This window comes from Poecilia formosa, unplaced genomic scaffold (assembly GCF_000485575.1).
Source record: "Poecilia formosa unplaced genomic scaffold, Poecilia_formosa-5.1.2 Scaffold56, whole genome shotgun sequence".
NCBI classification, from domain to species: Eukaryota; Metazoa; Chordata; class Actinopteri; order Cyprinodontiformes; family Poeciliidae; genus Poecilia; species Poecilia formosa.
In genome coordinates this window covers 2,443,484-2,465,433 of record NW_006799995.1, presented here as the reverse complement: position 1 = coordinate 2,465,433, position 21,950 = coordinate 2,443,484, and the positions used below count along the sequence as shown (strand labels likewise).

Sequence of the window (21,950 nt, the reverse complement as noted above, 5' to 3'; positions counted from 1 at the left end):
GGGACTTCCACGGTGAACATTCCCCGGCACATCTACACGTTCTGCCCAGTTCGATCGGCAACGGGAGCGGAAAGAGGAAAGCTGAGAGCCCGAAGGCAGTAAGCCCCCACCACCGCCGGCCCAGGTTACCATCTAGCACCGGGAAAAATAGCAGAGAGCCGCCGCCGGCTGAAGCCATTACCAACGAGTAGTAAGCATGAGCAGCGAGGCCGAGACACAACAACAACCTCCGCAGCCTGCTGCGGATGCGGAGAGCCCATCCAGCCCGGCAGCCGCAGCTTCAGCGGGGGATAAGAAGGTCATCGGTAAGGCTGCCAAAGCTAGTTGAGCTAACTAGGCTGCTAACGTGGATTCTGTTACAGTAGGGCGATCCCCACTGTCACCACTACAGACTGCCGTTAAATGTAACGTTAATGGGACATAAACGTTAAGTTCCTCGGTACAGAACAAAATTGACAAAAATTTAACGAACATAACCTCCGTTTTCTACTTTTTCTGTTTTAATTAGAATGTTGGCATTATATTAGCCTATTCACTATTTTCTCTTCAGCGATGTCAAATATTTTTCGTGTGTAGTAGCTAAGCATTAGTATCGGGAGATTTAGAATTACATTGCAGTAGCTTTATTTTTTATGAACATCTTTTCCGAGTTCTGAAATTAGCCGTTTGACATATCTGTTATAACATTTTTCAGAGGATTGTCAGTTGTCCGAGACTTCATTACTTTAGTATGAGGATCTAAGCCGTACATTCGTCGGCCTCCCTGCGTCAGATATCCGCTCGATAGACCCATCCATCCAGTCGGCCGTCACATGGACAGTCGTTAGAAAACGTTTGCAGCCGTTATCAAAGCCAACGTGTTTATATAGAAACGGAAACACGGTTTGGAGACGTTAGGTTCTGTGGGTTAACCGCCCGGAGGTTGAAGTTTAACGGTCGAAGATAATTACAAGTAAATTTACCAACCTGTGTTTATTATTTCATTTCAACTACATAGGCTAGTAATGTTAGCTGCTTAACCATCCCTTTGTTCACTCGAAAACAGCCTGCTGGTTTCACTTTGAATTATTTTATCCAAAATATTCACGACACAAACATTTGTCCCTTCCAACTGGCCAGAATGCCAGATTAACAGCAGTTTACTAACGCCTATAAATATATATGTCAACGGTCATGTCATTTTAGGTCGATTTTCTGGGTTATCAGTCTGGCCTACATACTTCATCACCCGAGCTAACGATGCTATCCCTAGCCTAGCCGGCTAATACCAGCTACCTTCCAGGCTTTAAAGGCCCCCCTCTCCACCCCCCAAAAAAATGTCCGCCGTGGGTTTCCACTTATTTCGCCATTTGGTGGTGGTTTCGTTCAAACCAGTTTAAAATATCGAGTCGCTTTTGTTACGTGTTAAATAAAAACTCGGCCCAAATATAAGTCGCCTTGCTTGTTATGTTAGTTTCTGTTTGCTGGCTCAGCTCCAGCCACATGGTTCAAAGCCTCTCTCAGCTACATTGCTATGCTAACACATCCGGGTACGGTTCTACCACGTGTGACCACTCAGATCCTGGGTTGTGTTTAGATCAGGTTAAACAAGAAGGATACGTTAGCTCAGCTACGACAGAGCAAAAATGAAATAATAATATGCGAGTGAACACGACTAAATTGAAGGAAAGGTAAAATATATGTAAAGATTTGATCATTTTCATGACCAGAACAAAAATAAATAAAAGCGTACCCTAACGATACTTTTAAACCCAAAACAATGTCTAGGAAGATATAAGATTTACAGTACATACTTGACTCAATAGAAAATGTTCTGGGGCCATTTTGAATATATTTTATTAGACACCATTAAACACACAAATAAGTCTGTATATTCCATATATGGTCCTCCTTAGCCCATAAATTGAAAATAGACAAGAGATTAGACTAAATCAGTAACATTTGAAGGTGAGTTATCAGTCTTATTTTTGTAAGGAGCTGGGAGGGGAGGTCAAAAATCTACTTTTGATAAAAAATAAATGATTCTTAAAGGTCCATTTTAGTGGTAAAGATCTGGGTATATAAAATGTTAACTGTGGGGGGGAGGGAGGGGAGAGAAGTGAATGTAGATATCCTGCTTCTTGAAACAGGGCTACTCTTGTGTAACACTGGTCAACACTTTAGCGATCATGGCTATTGGTATTATTTGTCTGTCACTGACATGCTTCACTAAACAGTCCATAACTAAGGTGTGTACAATATTAGATCCTTAAATGAACACATGCTGGGTTCTCCCTCTACAAACTTTGGCTCATGCCTCACACCAAGAGCAGCTGGTGCCGGGCATTCCCAAGCATCCAGGTCTATAATAAGAATGGCAGTTGGGAGTTAAATATAACATTCACATAATGCATGGCCTTGGTTAGGTTTGTTCATAAGTCAGTCACCTGTTATCAAACTGTTTTAATTGGACTCAATGAGTAGCAGATGTATTTTAACTCGGTGCCAGAAGAAGCCCAGGCTGTCGAATAATCTAGGTTGTTTTAATTTCCTTGCAGCAACAAAAGTCTTGGGTACCGTCAAATGGTTCAACGTCAGGAATGGATATGGTTTCATCAATAGGTAAGCGAGAGCCGCCCGCACCCACTCGCCCGTTCTTCCAAGAGATTTCTGATATAATGCGTACGAGTGGCTGAAAGATTGTTCTCAATCCTATTAGAGTTTTGCTTTGCTCACAGAGCTGACCAGATTATGCTTTCTGCTTGTGTCTATACTGTCGCCACCTACAGTACTACATTAATCCTTGCTGGCTTAGTTCAAGTCCGTTTACAGAGACATTGCATTGTGTGGCTCAACAGGACACTAACTTCTATGTTTTGTTTTGTTTAGGAATGATACAAAGGAGGATGTCTTTGTACACCAGGTATGTTTTAGCTTCTTTATTTCTGCCTTAAAAAAAAAAAAGAAAAAAAAAATATATATATATACATATATATATATATATACACACACAGTTACACAAAAGTTCTCATCCAAGCTCTTTATATTTTTAGACGGCCATTAAGAAGAACAACCCGAGGAAATATCTCCGCAGTGTGGGAGATGGAGAAACTGTGGAGTTTGACGTAGTCGAGGGAGAGAAGGTGACCTTTTCTTTGACTTATTTATTTTTCTATAAAATGTAGAGTTGATACATTCGCTTCTAGACAAAAAAAAAAAAAGCATCACATCACTGAGAAAATGTGTCCCAATGTATCCAGGGAGCAGAGGCAGCTAACGTCACTGGCCCAGGAGGTGTCGCAGTCCAGGGAAGCAAGTACGCTGCAGACCGGAACCGCTATCGGCGCTATCCACGAAGGAGGGGCCCTCCCCGCGGCGGAGACTACCCAGAGAACTACCAGAGCGACGAAGGCGAGCCCGGCAGCGGAGGACGCGACAAGAGCAGAGAGGGGGGAGAGAACGCCCCCGAAGGAGACTCGCAGCAACAGCAGCGCAGACCAGGTTACCCTGGCAGACGGCGCTACCCGCCATACTTTGTACGTAGACGCTACGGCCGTCGGCCCCCGTACACCAACGCACCACGCGGAGAGATGACTGAGGTACGCCGCCAGAGGGCTACTCTCCTGAAGCAGGCACCCAGTTGATCAATAACTTAAGTCTGAAACTCCTGATTTTTGTTCCACCCTCTCCTCTCTTAACAATCACGTGGTTGTGATCAACAAATCTTGGTGTATCGGGGGTCTTGGATGCTCTCAAATAGGCCCCACATTTCCGCAAAATCGATGACACAAAGTTCCACATTTTCATTACAAAGTCACCGTGTTCTCCTCTGAAAGTTCTGAAGGATTTTTTTTTTTTTGTTTTGTTTTGTTTTGGTTTCTTCTTTGTGCCCCTCAGGGAGGTGAGGGCGACGAAGGCCAGGGAGGTCCAGACCAGGGCAACAAACCAGTGAGGCAGAACTACTACAGAGGCTTCCGACCAAGGTTCAGACCAAGGTTTGCATGTGGGCTTTATTGGCAGAGGATTGCGGTGGCAGGTTTGAAACGCTTTGCATGTGCTGGTGTTAAGCTTGATTGCACTAACAAAGAAAAAAAATGACACTAAAGAATCTCACGTAAGCTGCCAGTAAACGACGCACGTCACCAGAAAATTGCATTTTCGTCAGAAATTGCTTGCTATGTCTTGTGCACGTCTCTAGAACTGCATGCTGTCTGTGTAACTGTGTTTTTTTTTATTTTATTTTTTTTACTTCTACTTTATGTCTAACTTCACCTTGCGCAACCTAGGGGTCCCCCCCGTCCCAGACCGGTGCGGGACAGCGAGGAGGACAAGGAGAATCAGGGCGGCGAAGGAGGCCAGAATCAACAGCCCCGCCAGCGGCGCTACCGTCGTAACTACAACTACCGCCGCAGACGCCAACAGACCGGTGGCAAACCCGGCCAGGAAAACAAAGAGGCCAAGACAGGAGGTGACCCATCTGCAGAGAAAACGTCCGCTCCCGAGGCCCAGCAGGGTGGGGCTGAGTAGGAAACAACCTGCACACCGGCACCTACCATCTTGTACCATCGTCCGGGTGAGTTGTTTTTTTTTTGTGAACCATGTTGAATGTTTGCGCAGCCCTTGTTGGACTCAGTTTCTGCCTCCTGTTCTTGTTTGTTTTTTTATTTTACAGTTTTTCGTTTGTCAACAAGAAGAAACATCAACCAAGATCTGAGCAATAAAGATTTGACTCTAAGACCGTCACAAGCTTGCACCATGCATTTGACCAGATTACCACTGATTGCCTGCAGAATCTATGCAGACTTGTGTTTTCTTTTCCCATTATTTTTATGTGACAGCTACAAAACATTTTGGGGAAACAACAAATGTTTTTCTAAATCTGTCCTAAGTTTTTACACCAAATGGTTTTTAAAGATGAAAAAAAAAATGAAATTTGATATCTGGTCAGTTTGACATTTTTAAATAACTTTTTATGTATTCAGACATTTTAACAAAATGCAAGCTCAAATAAATCTTCAGAAACCAGGAAACCTGTTTGGAGTCTCTTTATTTTTCTCAAGTATACAGGCTATGAACATTATAAGATTTCTTTTTTTTTTTTTACAGCATAAAGTAGATGTTTAAATTCGAATGTGACATTTTTGTGAGATCTGACCTCGTCTTCATTCCTTTTTACTGAACCACATTTGGCACCATATGAAGAAATGTCAGAAAAATGAAGGAACAAACCCCAACGTCTTGTGTGAGGTCGGTGTTTGCGCATTATGCTACGTACGGAACAGAATCTCAGTCTGTGATCATGGACTTCCAGGGCTCAGTGTAACTCATCAGCAGTGCAGTGTGTGTGTTAGCCTTCAACAGCGTCTTGTTCCAGTGGCGTGCTGCGGCCGCTTCAGACGTTGGTCTCCTTACGCAAACGCTTCATTCGTTGCATGTTGCTCTCCATGGCGGTGGGATCGGTGATCTCCATGGCGCAGTTGGCAGGAAACCAGCCTCTCTCTCCGTCCCGCATCCTCTCCCCATAGCACCACTCTAGGCAAATCGAGACGTTTGTGTTCACTTCAAAGACCAGAAGCGGAAGGCGACGTAAAGACCCAGCCCAGCTCCGACGGCCTCACCTTCTTCCTTTTGGAGAACGATGACGACCTCCGCCTGTCGCAGGCCGAGTTCGTCCGGGTCTTTAGGCATGTAGGTTTTGGTGACTTCATACTGCGGCAAACCTGAAACGCATTCCCCGTTTAACAGGAACGTCAGCCGTTGTGAGGTAAACGGCTCACATTGATTGATGGTAAATCAATTTAGCAGGTGCATCTCTATTGTAATTTAACTGAAAAAGTGAAACTTGTGTATTTTATGGATTCTTTCAGCAAACGGTGATACACTTTCAGGATTTATGTGGTTTAATTTAGATAATGGCTAAATAAGAATGAATTCAGTTTCCCATGCAAAATATTAACACACAAAAAAAGGATTTTAAATACAGTAATGTCAAACTAATGAAACATTCATATGGTATATGCACTTAATACATTGTCACCGTTTCATATGAATGAATTACTACATTAATGCAGCACATCAGAGGAAATCAGAGCTCCTTTCAGTTGGTTGAGGGTTCTTTCTTCTGGACACTGTAGGGTTTAAGTTAGTCCAGGTTTTTATTTTTTATTTTTTTAGGCCATTGCCAAACATTTATGCATTTTTTTTCTTCATAATAATCTAATGTAATAGTAAATAAGTATTTTTTTTTAAGTTAGTAAGAGTGTTTCAAATATGAAATAGTGTCACAGTAACAGCCATAAAACATCAACAGCATTGAAATGACATAATAAAAGGACCAAAACCCCTGTGAGCAGACATAACGCTGGAGCGGAGAGCTTGAGAGAAGTAGAAGTGAATAACAATCATTTTGTAATGAATGCAACTCTTTTTTTTCTTCTTTTTTTTCCATGAGGCAAAGCATATTACCCATCTGTTTAGGATTTAAGGGGTTTATAATCTGCATAGCAACAGACTAATCATCTGCTGAAACTTCACACGGATTCCATGGGAAGTACATTTATGTATTAAAATTCCCGTCTGTAATCAAAGCATACAGCCTTACCATCTGTGCAAGTGAAGACCCCTTCCTGCTTCTGCTCCTTAAGAGCGGTGATCCATCGTGCCCGGTCCACCCTTGGCAAAAGAGAGCACAGGAATAACAATGAAGTCTGTTTCTCGTAAAAGGGCCACAGATGTTAGACCATCTTGAACTGCAGCCACTATTTTGTCAACAGAGGGCGCCAAAGACAAAATATGTGGCTTCTAAGAAATACAAGTGGACATGTATAAGGGATTGTTCAGCTGGTATTATCAGTATTATTCACTCTGTAGATCGGTGGATAATCATTTTAGGATAAAAAGTTGGCCTTAATTTCAGAAGGCCAGATGTACTTTATTCATCCCAACTGGGAAATTACTGTGCAGTTGCAGCATACACATACACACAGATCAAATTACAATATGAAAAATAAAAATAAGATAAATGCATAAAATGTAAGATGTAAGATTCTGTACAGTATGAACAGTGAAAATTAATAATCTGTAAAGTCTGTACAATAGTGCTTTGTAAGCAATCTGTACAATATCGATTAATGGGCAGATATGTAAAAAAGGCAACTTAACGTTTGTTATATAAAGTGATAGCCTGTGGCAGGAAAGATCATAAGGGCTGCAGTACCTGGAGTCAGCCACCAGGGAGATCTGCTCTAATTTCCCCTCGCTGTTCTTGCACATCCGCAGTTTAAAGGAAAGGTAGTTGGAGGTACTTTTGCCGGGTGACGTCCGTACATCTGCGTCCTCCACAAACTCGACCTGGACGTTGTCCAGAGTGGCGTAGTCCAACACCACGAAGCTCTCCTCGCTGCAAAACAGCATCGTTAGCCAGGAAACAGAATGGCACAAGCAACATTTTCTTGACTCCTAAAAAAAACCTTGACTCGTACATTTTTTTCCCCTTCTGAACACAGAGGTCACAGAGCTGACTTGAAGACATTTTAATGACTGCAGTGTTGTGGGCAATTTCTTTGTCTGAGCTCACATTGTTTTCTCCCTCCCTAATTCAAAACAGACAGCTGAAGTCAGTCAAGCTGACAAGCTGAATGCAGGAATAAAGAATCCGAGGTATGCACACACTCCTTTCCCTGTCCCTTTACTCTCCTCTTTCCCGATGTTCCCTGGAAGCAGCTGGAACTGTTCAACTCACCATGGGGGACCAAGGCAACCAAAACATCCACGAAAGACTATCAGCTGTGAAATGTAACCTTTAGTTCCTCCATATGTTGCACCTTTTTGTAGCTTGGTGTGATAAGAGTCAATTTCTGAAAAAGCACCAATAAATCATAAATCCAAACTTTGTGGGACACAGAGCTTACTGCTTTTGTCCTGCTACAAACTCAACTTCCACGTACTTTCTCTTGATTTTACCAACATAATTAAGCTAAAATATTAAAAAGGAAAAAGAAGAAGTTTCTGAAATTATATTGCACAGTTTTATGCATCCCTTGCAGGTTTTTGATGCACCAACTCTGCACATTTAGACAGACACTTTTGCCCATTTGTCTTTTCCAAAAAGCTCAATCAGAAAGGATGGGCAGCATCTGTCTTCTCGCAAATTTGCAGTTGGATTTCACTGGACTTTAACTAGGCCATTCTAACATGCTTGTGTTCATCTAAAATACTCAAGTGAAGCTCTGGCTCCATGTCCATGTAGCTCAGTCTATTTTGTGCTGCCTGTTGGCCAAAACGTTCAATTTTGGTCTCACCAAAGCATCTTAAACTTAGTTTGTGACAAATGGGCAGAGTTGTGCAGCACATCGCTAACAGTAAGCTATCCTATCAACAATACATGTGTTTATGCTGAGACCAGATTACACTCGGCTCAACTTTATAAACTACTTAGATGAACTGGTTCCACAGGATTTCAATTCGGGGACATCAAATTCATGTCATATGTCTGTTATTCTACTTTAGTTTTTTTATGTAGAAGAAATTTTAAAACAATGCATCCGTTCACTTCACATATTCTGCTACTTTTTGCCAGACGAAGTAGAGTAATGTTTAGGATTTCAATGTAAATTTGGGCTTTGCGTTTTCTCGGCTGCTGGAAAAAAAGCTTTTTACACACTGTGACACAATTTCCAAATGGGTCCTAGCAATATTACGAGTGTTGGTTCGAAGAAGCTCCGTGCTTGTAAAAGAGCGCCACTCACGACTTCTTTTTGGTGACGATCAGCACGTCGTTGAAGAGGAACAGGTAGTGGCTTCTGTTGGTGAAAGCCCTCCATATGCTGAGCTCCTCGCTGGAGACGGCCAGCTCGCCGCGCTTCTTCAACCACCGCGACGCTGACACCAGAGGAAACGGCTGCGGGGACAAGATGACGATGGATACGTTCATCCCGAATTGAGCTCGTTTCTGCTCACAAAACAGTGACGGGCGAGCGTCCGACCTTTATTTTTCCAAAATCCATCTGTTTTTGGATGGTGTACATCTGCTCCGTCCTCTCCATCCGTCTTGCTCCGTCGTTGCATTCGGTGACCAACTGTTCACATGGCAATTGTAGTAAAAACAGTGGTCAGAATCCTGTCAGAGCGGATAAACCTGCGTGGACACGGCGGTTCTTTGGATTAGTCCAGCATGCTAACCTTGCTCATAGCCTTCAGCGCCCAAACGGCAGCAAAGTACTCTGCGGTCTGGTCCTGAGTTTTCTGACAGATTGTCTGAGGATGAACAAGCACACAAACGGAAGAAAATAAATAAAACGCTTCATAGTCAAATACATACAAATACAAAGTCAAATACAAATTACATATGTTGCAGTGGAATACAAAAAAATCTAGATGTCCTTTCCCAAAATTTGGATGGTACTAGAAAAAAATGACAACATAAGGTAACATAAATATCTACAAAAAACAGTTTTCAAATGATAATTACATTTATTATGGGGGAAATATGATCCAGACCAACCTGACCTTGGCTAAATAAATAATAATAAAAAAAATCTTGGCATTTTTCATCTTCAGGTGAGTGAGTTTTCATCAGTGCAGATAAATAACTTAGCATCCATGTTTGGTTTTTAACTTGTTCTTTTTTTTTTGTTATTCTTTGAGCACAGTAATTCTTGTTTTAGAGCACTGTACCGTACGACAAAAGTAAAGATCGAACTGACATCAAGCAGAAGTGGCAGTCTGGTCACACGCTGCATGGGCAGGATCAGAAACGACAACATGGGAAGGCCTCCACATTCACTATTTCTCTCAATTTCTTTCAGGGTGTCTTTGAACGCAGAGTTATTATTCCTGTGAAACACAAAAATAAAAACGAAAATGAAGTTCAGCTCATATTCCTGTGCCGCTGCATGAAGACATTGGCTCATTCTAGATTGTTCCGCCACTCACAGCAGCTTCTGCAGCGTCCTCTGCTGAAAGGTCTCGTTGGAGCAGTAGACGATGTAAGGATCGAAGTGGTGTGCCGCGTGGTTCTGAACAATGTCGCTGATGTCCCGGATTACCAGCTGCTCATTGTGACGTTTTTCGAGATCCTTAAAGAAGCTAGAAATCGTAAAAGAGGCAGGTTAATGTTGAGGCAAAAATGAAGTTTGGTTCTTCTAAAGACAAATCAGCAGAGCGGAAGACACAGCAGGTTTATTCCTAATGGTTTGGTCACTTCTACATCTAAATTTTGGGGTCAACATGAGTTATTAAGAGATCTGTGGTTTGGGTGTTGAGGAAAATGATGTCTTTGCAAAAGTCAGGTTTAGGAGGATATGGTCATCTTCCATGTGGAGGAGACAGAAAGCATGTGGGAGAAGGTGCTCAGATCAGACAAAAATGTAACTGACACAGCCGATCACCCTGAGCGCACCATCCCGGATCAGAGCTTATGAGAAGATGGGCGAAGCCAATCCTGGGACTAAAACTGCAGGAGGATGAGAAAGTCTTGATAGAGCTGAAGCTACAATGGATCAAAACATAATCATGTTAAATTCAGAATCAAAGATAAGCCTGAAAATGATGTAGATACATTTTAAAATATGGAAACCATGAACCATGTTCCTTTCTTTGCACAACTATGCACTACTTTTTTTTTTTTTAAATCAAATAAATTCCAAATAAAATACACCGATGTTTACAATTGCATATAAAATGCAAAAAGAGTTCAAGGTGTGTTATAAACTTTACAAACCTCAACATGCATCGTGTAACTTGAGGTTTAATTGGGATAAAGGAATTGCTAGCAACTGAATCCCGCGACAAATACTGTTGCTACGGATAGAATGACATTTGTCACAACAGTTTTTGACAGCAGTTGTTGCGATACATCAATAAGGACTAAAAGATTCACAGAATCACTTCATAAGGAAAGAAAGAACTCTCAGTCGTGTCCCGTCTAACAAAAACGTGTAAAGTGACACCAAGTCAAAAACAGCCCCACCCGAGGACCCAGCTACTTGACAGTTTCCCACACAGAAACTGGAAGTCTCTCCGATTTATCCGCACAGATACTGCCAAGGTATTCTGTTCTCTGGTTTTGCTTTACCCTTTAGGGCTTAAATGGGAGAACATTTATTTCTTTTCTCATTCGTAACAGTGTCCTGAATTTCCGCTCTCATTCAAATTGAAGTACGAAACAACAAACAAAGCATGCCGGTGTAAACATCATCATTTCAAAGCTCAGGAATACCACTCAGAGTGGCAGAACTAGTTTGGCCAGCGTGTCTGAACACGTTAATGGGGCTTTTCAGGATACTAAAGACACGCTGAGGGCAAACAGTTTTTCTGAAACTTAAAATCAACCGTTTTTCTTTTCTTTTTTTTCTTTTTTATCTTGGAACAATATCCTCAGCTGAGAACATAAGAATCACTGAATGGTGTATGAGGCGCTGGGGTCTATTGTTTCTCGCTTTCTCATCTGCGTCAGGTATTCGAACGCTGACGAACATTTAGAACGGACGGCTCCTTTAACTTATTTTCAAATATTCTGCACCGCAACATAATTGCTCCCTTACAGATTCCTCAGATTGTTTTTTCTTCATTGCCAAATTAAAAATATTTCAGTGAATCAATTTATCAGTTTTCAAAAGCAGTAAGAGCATATTTGCTCCCTTACAGATTCCTCAGATTTTTTTTTTTTTCCTCGTTGCTGAATTAAATTTTTTTTTTTTCCTCGTTGCTGAATTAAAAATGTTTCAGTGAATCAATTTATCAGTTTTCAAAGCAGTAAGAGGCATCCAAACCAAACTAGTATGTAGTAATATAATCATCTCTCTCAATTAAATCATAAATTAATTATGATAAACTACATGTTTTGATTCAATTTCATCAGCCACACCCAGACATCTAATAAGAAGTAGGCTTTAGGGTCTAAAAAAATTGGAAGGCAAAAGTGGAACTTTCTGCAGGGTGTGCTTATTGTTACATCTGGCATAAAACTAATACAAACTGCTTTGCTACTTCAGGTACCAGACGGCTATGGGCGTAACTGGTAGAAAGTCTGCTGCCTAGCAGAGAATCCGAAAAGAGGGTCTGCCGCCATCAGTTCATGAATCCAAGGTCTCTTGGGTTATACTGCTGGAAAATAATCCCAAACATGCCAGGAGAATCCCCTTCTGAAAGCCTCAGAAAGAAAGGAAGGTTTTGGATTTACCGAGTCAAACTCTGCTCTGAAAATCCCACTGCAATGCCGTGGCATGACATTAAACCAGCTGATGCTCAAAAGCCTTTCAGTGTGACTGAATGAAACGGTTCTACTGAGTGGAGTGGGCCAACATTTCTCCAATGTAAAAGTCTCTTTAACAGCTAATACAAAAGCTCATTGAATTGATTAGGTTTCAGTTTGAAATGTTCCTCTCATATGGCGAGGTGGGTTTATAGTCTCTAAGTATAGTAAATCGTATTTTCTAAATTTTGGAACTGCTGTGTTTTTATTGGTCAGATCTTAAAATCTGTTTAACGATATATTTAAGTGTGAAGAAGCTATAAAAAAAAAAAGAAGAAGAAAACAGTACATCTTTAACAGCACTTATGCAGTACAGTAATCAATATGAAGGCCAACCCACCATTGGCTGGTCGTGTAGATGACGGATATGTTGGAGAAGAGATGGTGGTGCTCCGTCGTCGTCATTGTTTTCCTCAACGCTGCGCTGTTCTTGAAGTGACGTACCAGGATGCCAAGGCTGTGCAGGTATGAGTGCTCTGAGGTGATAATTTCAAAAATGGCCTGTAAAACAAACCATGCAAACACACACACACACACGCACGCATCAAGTGGATGTGAAACCAAAATTATATTGCAATGAATGTTTCATTTCAACTTTTTTGCTTGTTTGTTTTCTCTGTGTGATTGGCATTTTTCTCAGCGTCCTGTTTCAACGTCTAAAGAAAAGGCAACATTATATCCTGTGTTTGGATGGTTTACGTCGTGACGAAACGGTGCTTAGCTGCTAGATAGCTGCAGGCCAGAGACTGTTTGGAGACAAATCACATGCTCATAACACACCTTGGTCAACATTTCTACTTCTAAAGGTCAGGTGGCTTCGGAGAGGACCAAAGGGCATAAAGACGTCATTTTCTTTGTTCTGTCTCAAATGACATTCAAACCTCACAGGAACGCTTCAAAACTTTTGTAAGTTGAAATACTTGCACGCTTTTTGAGCACATTTAAAAAAAAACAAAAAAAAAAAACAAAAACAGGAAGCGTGAGACGACTGAAGGTCCCAAACAGCAAACCAAGCACCTGTTCAGAGGGCTGTAAAAGCACCATTACACAGGTAGGGTGTGGCTTTATTCAGCAAGAGCACAGCACACAATATGGACCTTGGCATTGACATCTTGGGCGAATGGAGAGGACACATTACGAAGGGAAAAAAAATCCTCCCACACAAAGTGTTGCGCTGCAATTGACAGTTTCAGCTTTTACTTTAGCGAGGAATGTTGTGTTTTGAGTTTTGACTCCGACATTTCCTGAACGCCAGCTACCAGTTTCTGTTTCTTTGCACTTCTTGGGTACCATGAGAATGAGTTTGAACTTGCTGTCAAGCAGACACTCTCTGCAGATGTAGGATAACAGATCTAATCAGTTATTTTTGGCTTTGACATCAATCCGACACGCAGCAAATATCGCCAATCGCTCGGGAGTCGGACGATTTTTCGCACAAGTACAGCTTTTACAAATCTGTGCATTTTAAAAAGAAACAACGAACAATTGTTACTGCTGCGAGTTTTATTTTCGGGTCGACCTACGGCTTGGGTCAGCCGGTTTGAACAGGCCTCGAGTCCAGATGGGGCTGAGTAGATGTTTCTCAGTTTAAAAATTTCAGTTTTTAAACTCAACTTTTTTGCTTGTTTGTTTTCTCTGTGTGATTTTCATTTTTCTCAGCTTCCTGTTTCAACGTCTAAAGAAAAGGCAACATTATATCCTGTGTTTGGATGTTTTACGTCGTGACGAAACGGTGCTTAGCTGCTAGATAGCTGCAGGCCAGAGACTGTTTGGAGACAAATCACATGCTCATAACACACCTTGTGTGAATTATTTTCACACAAGAATTATGCGTATTATCCTATGACTAGAAATAAGTCCAAACAGCTTGCAGCCAGCTGAATACCAGTGCTCAGCAACAGACAGTCAAAGCTGAATACCAGTGCTCAGCAACAGACAGTCAAAGATGCTTTCCTCTCTATTGGCTCCATATTTCTGTAAAAAAAAAAAAAAACCTGCTCATTTCGACACGGTCTTTAAACACCTCATTAAACGGTTTATGATCTACAGATTGAGGGAGATTTTTGCGTTTCTAAAAAAGCAATACGTTATCATAAAATGATTTGATGCTGGTAACTGGCCCCATGCATTTCTGTAAAAATCTGAAACGAGATAACATGGCAATTTGTTTCACTCGTGTTATCTAATTTTACATATATGAACGCTGGAAGAAAAAACAAGTCAAAAACTTTTAATGAACTGTTTTAGAGACAATGACGCGTCCCCTTTTAGAGCCTTGTGCACAAGGAAATATGAAACACCTAAATTCATCCACTGTGTGCAGCAGGACAGGCAGTACAGGAAATACTTAGACATAATCTCACCTCTTGCCTCTTTCTCTCCTGAGGTGTGATTGTTTCCAGAATACCAGATTCCTGCACCTTTAAAAGACATAAACAGAAATCAGACATGAATCCCCAGCCTGTTTGTCTGGATATCTCAAACACAAGAGTTTTTAATACGAGTCAAAATATACATTTTTTTAACAGTCTTTCACATCCAAAAAACAGACCCGTCTTGCATTTCTGCAAAAGTATGAAACACTGATAAATAGAGCAGCGCGTAATTAAGTTAAGCTCTTATCAGAGTTCTTAGACTCGACTTGACTTCCTCTGCAAATCTGAAGGTTCACCTGAGGCAACTGGCTCCAGGTGAGGTGAGCTTGTTTATAGCTCTTCATCACGATGTTGTGGTCCTCCGCTGGAGGCTTCACCACCACAAAGTCCTCCAGCAGCTCGTCCTGCTGGGTGGAGTCCAGGCCGCGCTCTCTGATCTCCTGGTACAGGCATGGCGTCGCTGGGGAGAGAACGGCCATCAACAGAAAACCATGAAGTGTCAATGAGAGACTCTCTTTCAAGGACTTCAAAAACACAGCCAGGAGTGTCAAAAAACGAGTTGTAGGATTGCTAAATTACAACAATGGAGCTTAATGTTTCTACTTACACCATGTCCAGTTTAATAAAATTCAGTTTTGAAGGCTCTTTAGAGATACGTTTGGAGCAGCTGACTCAATAAGTATATAAGAAAATGAAAAACCTTGTAAAACTCCTAAAATCAACAAAGACAAATGTGAAGGGAAAGGTCAAGTATCCACCGTTCAGGACTAAACAAGTGTTTATCAGGCCGAGAACGGTTTTCCACTTCTGTCCCTCTCTGCTGCCTCAAGCTCTTTTCAGAGACGTGACATGGGAGCCACTCAGCCCAAATTCAGACTGCCATGAATGATTTTCTGTTCGAGGAAGTCTGCAATGAGCAATGGAGTTTTACAAAGAAAAAAAAACGTCAAATTTCAGTTATTTCCCAATCTATTTGTGTTCTGGTAACCCGATTTAGAAAAAGCAGACGAGAGTGACACATGAGGGGACATACCATCTTTGAATGAACCACGCTGGTTCCTCTTTCTGCCCAGGGATCGCTAGAGAGAACACAGCAGCACAGACTTTATTTCAGTCATGAATTATGGGTTTTAGTCACACACTTGAATAGAGGACTATTCAACATACAACATGGTTTCCACATGTTATGTAAACCTTCTACACTTACTTAGATTTTAATTCGTTTTAAAGTAGAATTACAAAAGCTCACCATGAGTTTAAGGAACATGTCCTTGTGACAATGGGGAGAATCGTCTAAAAACTTTTTGCTGTACTTGATCTAGATCTGGAATTACAGACTTTTCCAGATCGCGCACAAACTCTGGATCTCTGGTCCAGTGAGAAGTGAAAAATTCAACATCATCAGAAGTGACTGAAGAGTAGAGAGAAACTAAATTGACGAATTGGACCAAATCACAATAAAATTTCACATTAGTTTTTAGTTCCTTTAAGCAAATCTATTTAAATATCAAGACTGCTGGGAGATCAGTACCTCCAACTCCCTTTTGCTAGGGTAAAAATAAGCTGACAGACAGTGTAAATAAAGAGTTTCTCTAGTGGGTTAAGATGTGGCTAGAATTTAAGTTTTAACAAGAACTTCTTAGTGGCATAAATAAATAAATAAATAAATAAATAAATAAATAAATAAATAAACAAACAAACAAACAAACAAACAAATGCATTTTCTTTTTCATTCACAACATTTTGGTTGACCGTCTCTACCTTGTGTCTACTGCTGAGAGAAGGACCAGGACTGCTTTCTCGGTTCTCATTGACGGATTTCAGAGTGGGTTTAGGCGCTGTCCCGGATGTCATGGCATCAATGTCCAGGCTGGTCACCGCCGCCCGATACGACTTGTTCCTGCGGTTCCTCCTGAAGGCAAACCCGTCTCCATCGCTGTCATACTCGTCCCGGGAGGAAACATCCGGACCCTGGGCTGAGTGACGGCTGCGGTTCTCGCTGTTTGAGTTCTCCAATCCCACCGGGAAGGTCACCACGGTGGTGTGGTGCCGATTCTTGGGTCGGCTTGACACTGCTAAGCTCTTGGGAATCAGCTGATAGGTACCTAGCTTCTTTGCTGCAGAGCTCTCTGTGCTCAAGATCACCTTTTGGGTCTCGGGCTTCTGTGCTGCTGGAGTCTCTGTGATGACCTGCTCCGGTACCACCAGCTTGTTCACCTCGTCTTCCTGTGGGGTGACTGTTTCAGACTGGAGTGTGGGGGAGCTTTTGGGTTGGAAGCCTTCATCTCCTGGCTCGTATATATGAAGTTCTGTGGAGAAGAGGGTCTCTATTTGAGGGGACTTGTTGTCCGTGCAGTTGTCTGACTCACTGTGGGACATGGTGTCCTCCTGCGGGTCTCCTCAGTTCTTCAGCACCTACAGCATTAGGGGGAATCTAAATAAGAAAAGCAAAACAAAAAGCAAGACATTAAACCTGGATTGCCACTGGACTAATGTATGGACCAACAGATGTATTAATAATCTTCAAACTTCTGAAATCTTCAAATATGACCACATTTTCAGTGGAAATATGTTAGGAAGTCATATTAAGGGACTTGACCAATGACTCATGTCTCACTCCCACTCACATATAAAAAAAACAACAACTCACACACATACAAAACTTCTCCTTCCGCTGTCTTAAAGTTACAAGAAAATAAACTCACACTGTTTCTAATAAATGTTTCCAACCTGCTCAGCCAGGAACTGATTCAAAAACCTATTATTAAGTAGACAACCCACCTCTTAACATGTTGTGACAGCCATGCTTAACCATACAGCTGGAAATTAGATCTGAGCGCAGTGTTCATACCGAACTAACCCTTAAAGTAAATAAACTAATAGCTTCACGCGAAATTCCTGTTAACATGCAGTACTTACTTTACAAATTCAATGTCGCGACACAGACGGATTAGTTTGTGGCAGGGAAAAAAAATGTCCGCCTCACATTCCCATGGTTAATAGATGCGGATTGACACGCAGTTAAAAACAGAGCGTCTTTACCTGCGAGAGGTGCACCTCAAACTCCAGCTGTAATCCGGTTGAGTGTCTGTCATGCGGCGGTGCTGCTGGCGGAGTAGCGGTCAGATTGAGCAGATACGCGGCTGTATTCCTCCGCCGCGCTGCTCCTTCGCTCCTCTGCCTTCTTCTGCTTACGTCACTCCAGGTGAGCGCCAATCAGTTACCGCTGAGCGAAGCTTTTCTTAATAACAAGTCCAACAGGAAGCAACTTCGACAACTTAGAAGAAGCTTCTTCTTTGACAACCCGCCAGGAACTTGACGGCAAACAATGAGGATTATGCTTTTAAAAAAATTAATTTGACTGTCATTCCAGTCACCCCACATGAATTTCTCATTTCAAAAATACAATAACGTTAGCGTGTCAGTTTAACTTTAACCTCTGAAATGTCAATACTATTTTTTGTTTGTTCTCACCTGACTAGTTAAAAACACGGCTCTTTGTCACCCCCTGGTGTTAAATAACATGTACTACACTTTGTTTTAAGATTTCAATCCATCACTGCAGAAACTCAAACAATAATCTTAAACACGTCCACTCTTTGAATACCAGTGCGATATATATTGGATTATTTATTTTTGTATGTAATTCCCTGATATTTTTTTGAGCCTGGTGTAGGGTTACTTTGTCACTGCATGTTTCTAATTCACACAAACTTTGCTTTATGCCTTCTTTGGCAAATGATTAGATGTTTTTTAGTTTTACATTTAGAAGCTACACCTCATCCAGCAGCTAAAGTTTTCAATTAATTTTACATTAATTTTCCATCAAGGTTGTGGGTAACTATCCAAAAATTGGCTTCTGTTATGGCACATGTCTGATTATTATTTTGCAACTAAGATAAGCTTAATTTTGCATGAATTACCTGAATCTTGTAGTGGAACTAGAATTTTTGTACGACAAACAGCAATGTTCAGATATGCAAATTAATTCATACTTTAATCAAGAGACTTGTATGAAAGTGTAGATGTGAGAAACAGCATTGTAAAATGGATTTGGATGACATTTTTTTGTTCAAAGAATAAATTATATAAGTGTTTAACTTTTCTTGCACTTTTATTTGTTGTTTCTTTGTAAGAACAATAAATTTAACTAAATATGTTTGCAGAACAACTTTAAAAACATCTCAACATACAGAGGAATAAATCAAGAGAAACACACAAGCGATGTTTAAATGATCTGAGGTTTATTCTGCTCATTTTTATCAGTCTGAAGTTATTATGACAAGAAAACAAGCCAACATTCTACATCCAAGCGAGGCTGGGACATGTAATATGAAATCTGGAAAAAATGAAAAGACAAAAAAAAATCTAAGGGTCACTATGTACAGTTTATATATTAATATATATATAGAAAATTAAATGGCAATGACGTACATCACTTTAAATTTTAATATCATATGGCATCTGATGAGAAGTGAGTCAGAATATTTCCAAATGATCAATCAAACCCGAACAGATGAATTAAAGAGATTATTTGTAATGATGAGATTACAAAAAGGGAAGAAAACTTTATTAAATGTAAATGCAACAATGCGTGCTCTATTTCAAAAATATTTATTTTCTAATGACCTTTAAACCAGTGGCTCCCTTTTTTTTTTTTCCAATTTCTAACCCACGAAATTGAATATTGCTGTTTGATATACACAAACTTAACTAACATTTAACAAGTGTAGCTACAAGACAGCCTTAACTATTGCACTATTTTTATCCATTTACAACTACAGATTTTATCTTTATTTATTTTATTATAACTTTTAAGGTAAAAAAAATGGAACAAATAATTATTTTTTAGTTTAACTTAAAGTTCTTTAGATAATCTAAAGACCACACACTTGGTGTTTCAAGACCCAAATGGGGGTCCTGACCCAGACTTTGGGAACCACTGCTCTAAACAGATCAACACCGTTCTAATGTTATATGGATTGTAAAAATATTTTTAAATTTGTGAAGGAGGAAATGATGAAATAGTTCTCAGCCTGAACTCTTAAAGGATCTCTAAAATGTCTAAAAGTGAATCATACGGTACTTTTCAGACGTCTTCCTCATCTTATACGTGCGACTGGTCAGTGTAAATTTCGAACACGCTAAAGCACGTCAACTCACCTAGCTAGCAGTGCAGTTTATCATTAGTGTGCCCGTCTGTGAGAGACAGAGTGGTCTCTCTGTGATGTGTAAGCAGATCTGTTCATCAAAGATTCATCCTGCAGCTCAGTGGGACGGAGGCAAGAAACAAGCGGATGGGTTCGGATCAGACGGCCGCTGTGGATCGCAGCTCTTTGTCTTATTTGTGTTTTCTTTTCCAATCTTAGGTTCCAGGTATCCTTGTTATTAAACATTAAAAACATGCTTGATTCTTATAATGCAGCGATTCACAAAAAGATTCACAATCATGATTAAACAACGTAGTTTGACATTCCGGTCACATTAAAACATTCTAATAATAAATTTGAGCTTTGTATTATTTTTCTGAGCCAAGAGCAGTTAATATGAAATTATGTTATAATTTTATATTAAAATTATAATTTATTTTTCTTAATTTATTATTTATTATTATTCCAGATTCTTTGGAAAATAACCTTATCGAATGAACATTAATAAACTGTTAGCTTTGAGGTGGAATATAAATGAAACAACCAGTGGTAGTTTCTGCCAAAACACTGGCAGAATATTAAAGGGATAATTCAGGTTTAATTGAGGCTCCATTAAGAAGTCATAAGAAATTAATAGCTTGCCTGCAGAAGTCACAGGGATTTATGTCTATTTATTTGCACTGAGTGGATATTCACACAGAAACTGATGAATATTTACATGGGAAGACAGAGGCAGGAAGTGGTCTGCTATCAAGGACTTTCCTGTTGGAAATGAACTGACAGTCGAACATGCAGAGCATTTCCATAAAAAAAATGACTGTTTTATCACCACAGATGCTTTACATTTTCTGTTGGCTTTCCAGCAGGAAGATTAATAGTAGCGCACTTCCTCCAAGCGCTTTGCACTGCATTCAGTCATTAATTTGTGTGTAAATATTCACCAGCTTTGGGGTAAATAACCTTCTAATCCAAATGTAACGACCAGCTAATCAGGATTTAAACAAAATGAAGCGACTGAGATGGACATCTGCAGAAGGTAAGATACCAGCTGCTTATAACCTTCTAAGAAAACCCCGTCTTTGAACAGCTGAACGATCCTGCAAAAGCACAATAAGTGCATCTGTGAGCTTGACGCTAAATGCCACGACTAAGACGAAACATCGATGGGACACTGCTCATTCTTATTGATGCATTGGCTGCTTATTGATTACAAATTATATATCTGAACTACTTTTCTTTCGATTACAGTCTGAAAAATAGACAATTTCATAGCAACAACAGTCTCATACGTCACGTTTTTCATCTACCAAAAAACTTAAATCTCCTACGTGACACATCTTCCAATAATTTGCGGTTTTGTAGAAATGTAAGCATACACCAGCTGTGATTTTGACTTTGTGTTCTTTAACAAGTGCCTTAGCAAAGAAAAAGAAGAAAAAAAAGAGGGTCAGTGCATGCCAGAAATGCTTTGCTAAACAATCATTTGTGTGCATGAGACTTTTAGTAAGAGGTGTAGGATCACTCTGCTGTGTTTCGTCCGAGCCGAGTCTCAGAGCTTGTGTGGACAGGCAGCAACCGCAGAAGCGGGCCTCAGTTACTGCGGGGCTCCGAAGAGTGACACAACAGAGTTTCAGGAGGGACGGGGAGACGAGCTCTCCTCACCTCTGTCTGTTCGGCGTGGGGTTAAAGAATGGAGGAGGGAGACACTTTGGACCGAGTGTGTGAGGGCGCAGAACGCTGCAGGGAAAACGGTCCAGGTCATTTTTTGGCTATGTCTCCTTTCTTCAGGATGATCTGCCGCTGCCAGGGGGCCAGCTTGGTCTCATCGTAGCCCATGGTCCGTAGTCGCTCCAGCTCCTGCTTCTCCTCGGACTCCTTTGCCTGTTTGGCCTGCTGTTCTGCTTTTCTACAAAGGTCACAAACAGGAATTAGGATGGCATTGGAATTTTGTCTAACAAAGCAGCACAATATTTTACCTACTTGCTTAGCACATACATATTTTTTTTGCTATGTTTTACACAATGACTGAATAGTGTCATTGTGAAGGTATATTTAACTTCAGGTACTCTTCTTTTAATTATTACTTTGTATCTTGCATCCATAGGATTAAAGTTTCCTAAAAAAAAAAAAAAAAAAAAAAAAAAAAAAAAAAAAAAAAAAAAAAAAAAAAAAAAAAAAAAAAAAAAAAAAAAA

General features: G+C 40.6%; 3 protein-coding genes across 8 annotated transcripts in view; 1 reads left to right on the top strand and 2 right to left on the bottom strand.

The window, feature by feature from the left end:
• Positions 1-57: 57 nt before the first annotated feature.
• On the top strand, positions 58-5,005 carry ybx1 (Y box binding protein 1). Of its 4 annotated transcripts, none has more exons than XM_007553421.2 (8): positions 58-305; positions 2,538-2,601; positions 2,869-2,902; positions 3,033-3,122; positions 3,240-3,578; positions 3,877-3,962; positions 4,266-4,552; positions 4,652-5,005. In XM_007553421.2, exons 1-7 carry the CDS (start codon positions 197-199, stop codon positions 4,504-4,506), a joined length of 963 nt encoding a protein of 320 aa, XP_007553483.1. In that variant the 5' UTR covers positions 58-196; the 3' UTR covers positions 4,507-4,552; positions 4,652-5,005. The 4 variants fall into 4 exon arrangements, with proteins under 4 accessions (XP_007553483.1, XP_007553482.1, XP_007553485.1 ...); XM_007553420.2 differs by having other exon boundaries at positions 3,877-3,974; XM_007553423.2 differs by having other exon boundaries at positions 60-305; positions 3,240-3,515.
• A 6-nt stretch (positions 5,006-5,011) lies between these two features.
• Positions 5,012-17,806, bottom strand: arhgef16 (Rho guanine nucleotide exchange factor (GEF) 16). Of its 3 annotated transcripts, none has more exons than XM_007553417.2 (15): positions 17,650-17,806; positions 16,369-17,041; positions 15,641-15,686; positions 14,904-15,067; positions 14,596-14,652; positions 12,573-12,733; positions 9,913-10,065; positions 9,684-9,813; positions 9,160-9,234; positions 8,964-9,056; positions 8,727-8,878; positions 7,196-7,378; positions 6,581-6,651; positions 5,598-5,699; positions 5,012-5,511 (listed from the first exon to the last, which is right to left on the bottom strand). In XM_007553417.2, the coding sequence occupies exons 2-15, from the start codon at positions 16,984-16,986 to the stop codon at positions 5,372-5,374; spliced, it is 2,145 nt and encodes a 714-aa protein (XP_007553479.1). In that variant the 5' UTR covers positions 16,987-17,041; positions 17,650-17,806; the 3' UTR covers positions 5,012-5,371. The 3 variants fall into 3 exon arrangements, with proteins under 3 accessions (XP_007553479.1, XP_007553480.1, XP_007553481.1); XM_007553418.2 differs by lacking the exon at positions 17,650-17,806 and adding an exon at positions 17,527-17,643; XM_007553419.2 differs by lacking the exon at positions 17,650-17,806 and adding an exon at positions 17,389-17,475.
• A 1,026-nt stretch (positions 17,807-18,832) lies between these two features.
• espn (espin) overlaps positions 18,833-21,950 on the bottom strand; it is a 47,977-nt gene continuing 44,859 nt past the window's right edge. Inside the window, exon 15 of the mRNA XM_007553472.2 lies at positions 18,833-21,663. Within this exon, the coding sequence (XP_007553534.1) occupies positions 21,516-21,663 (148 nt within the window). The 3' untranslated portion in view covers positions 18,833-21,515. The remainder of the gene's footprint in view (positions 21,664-21,950) is intronic.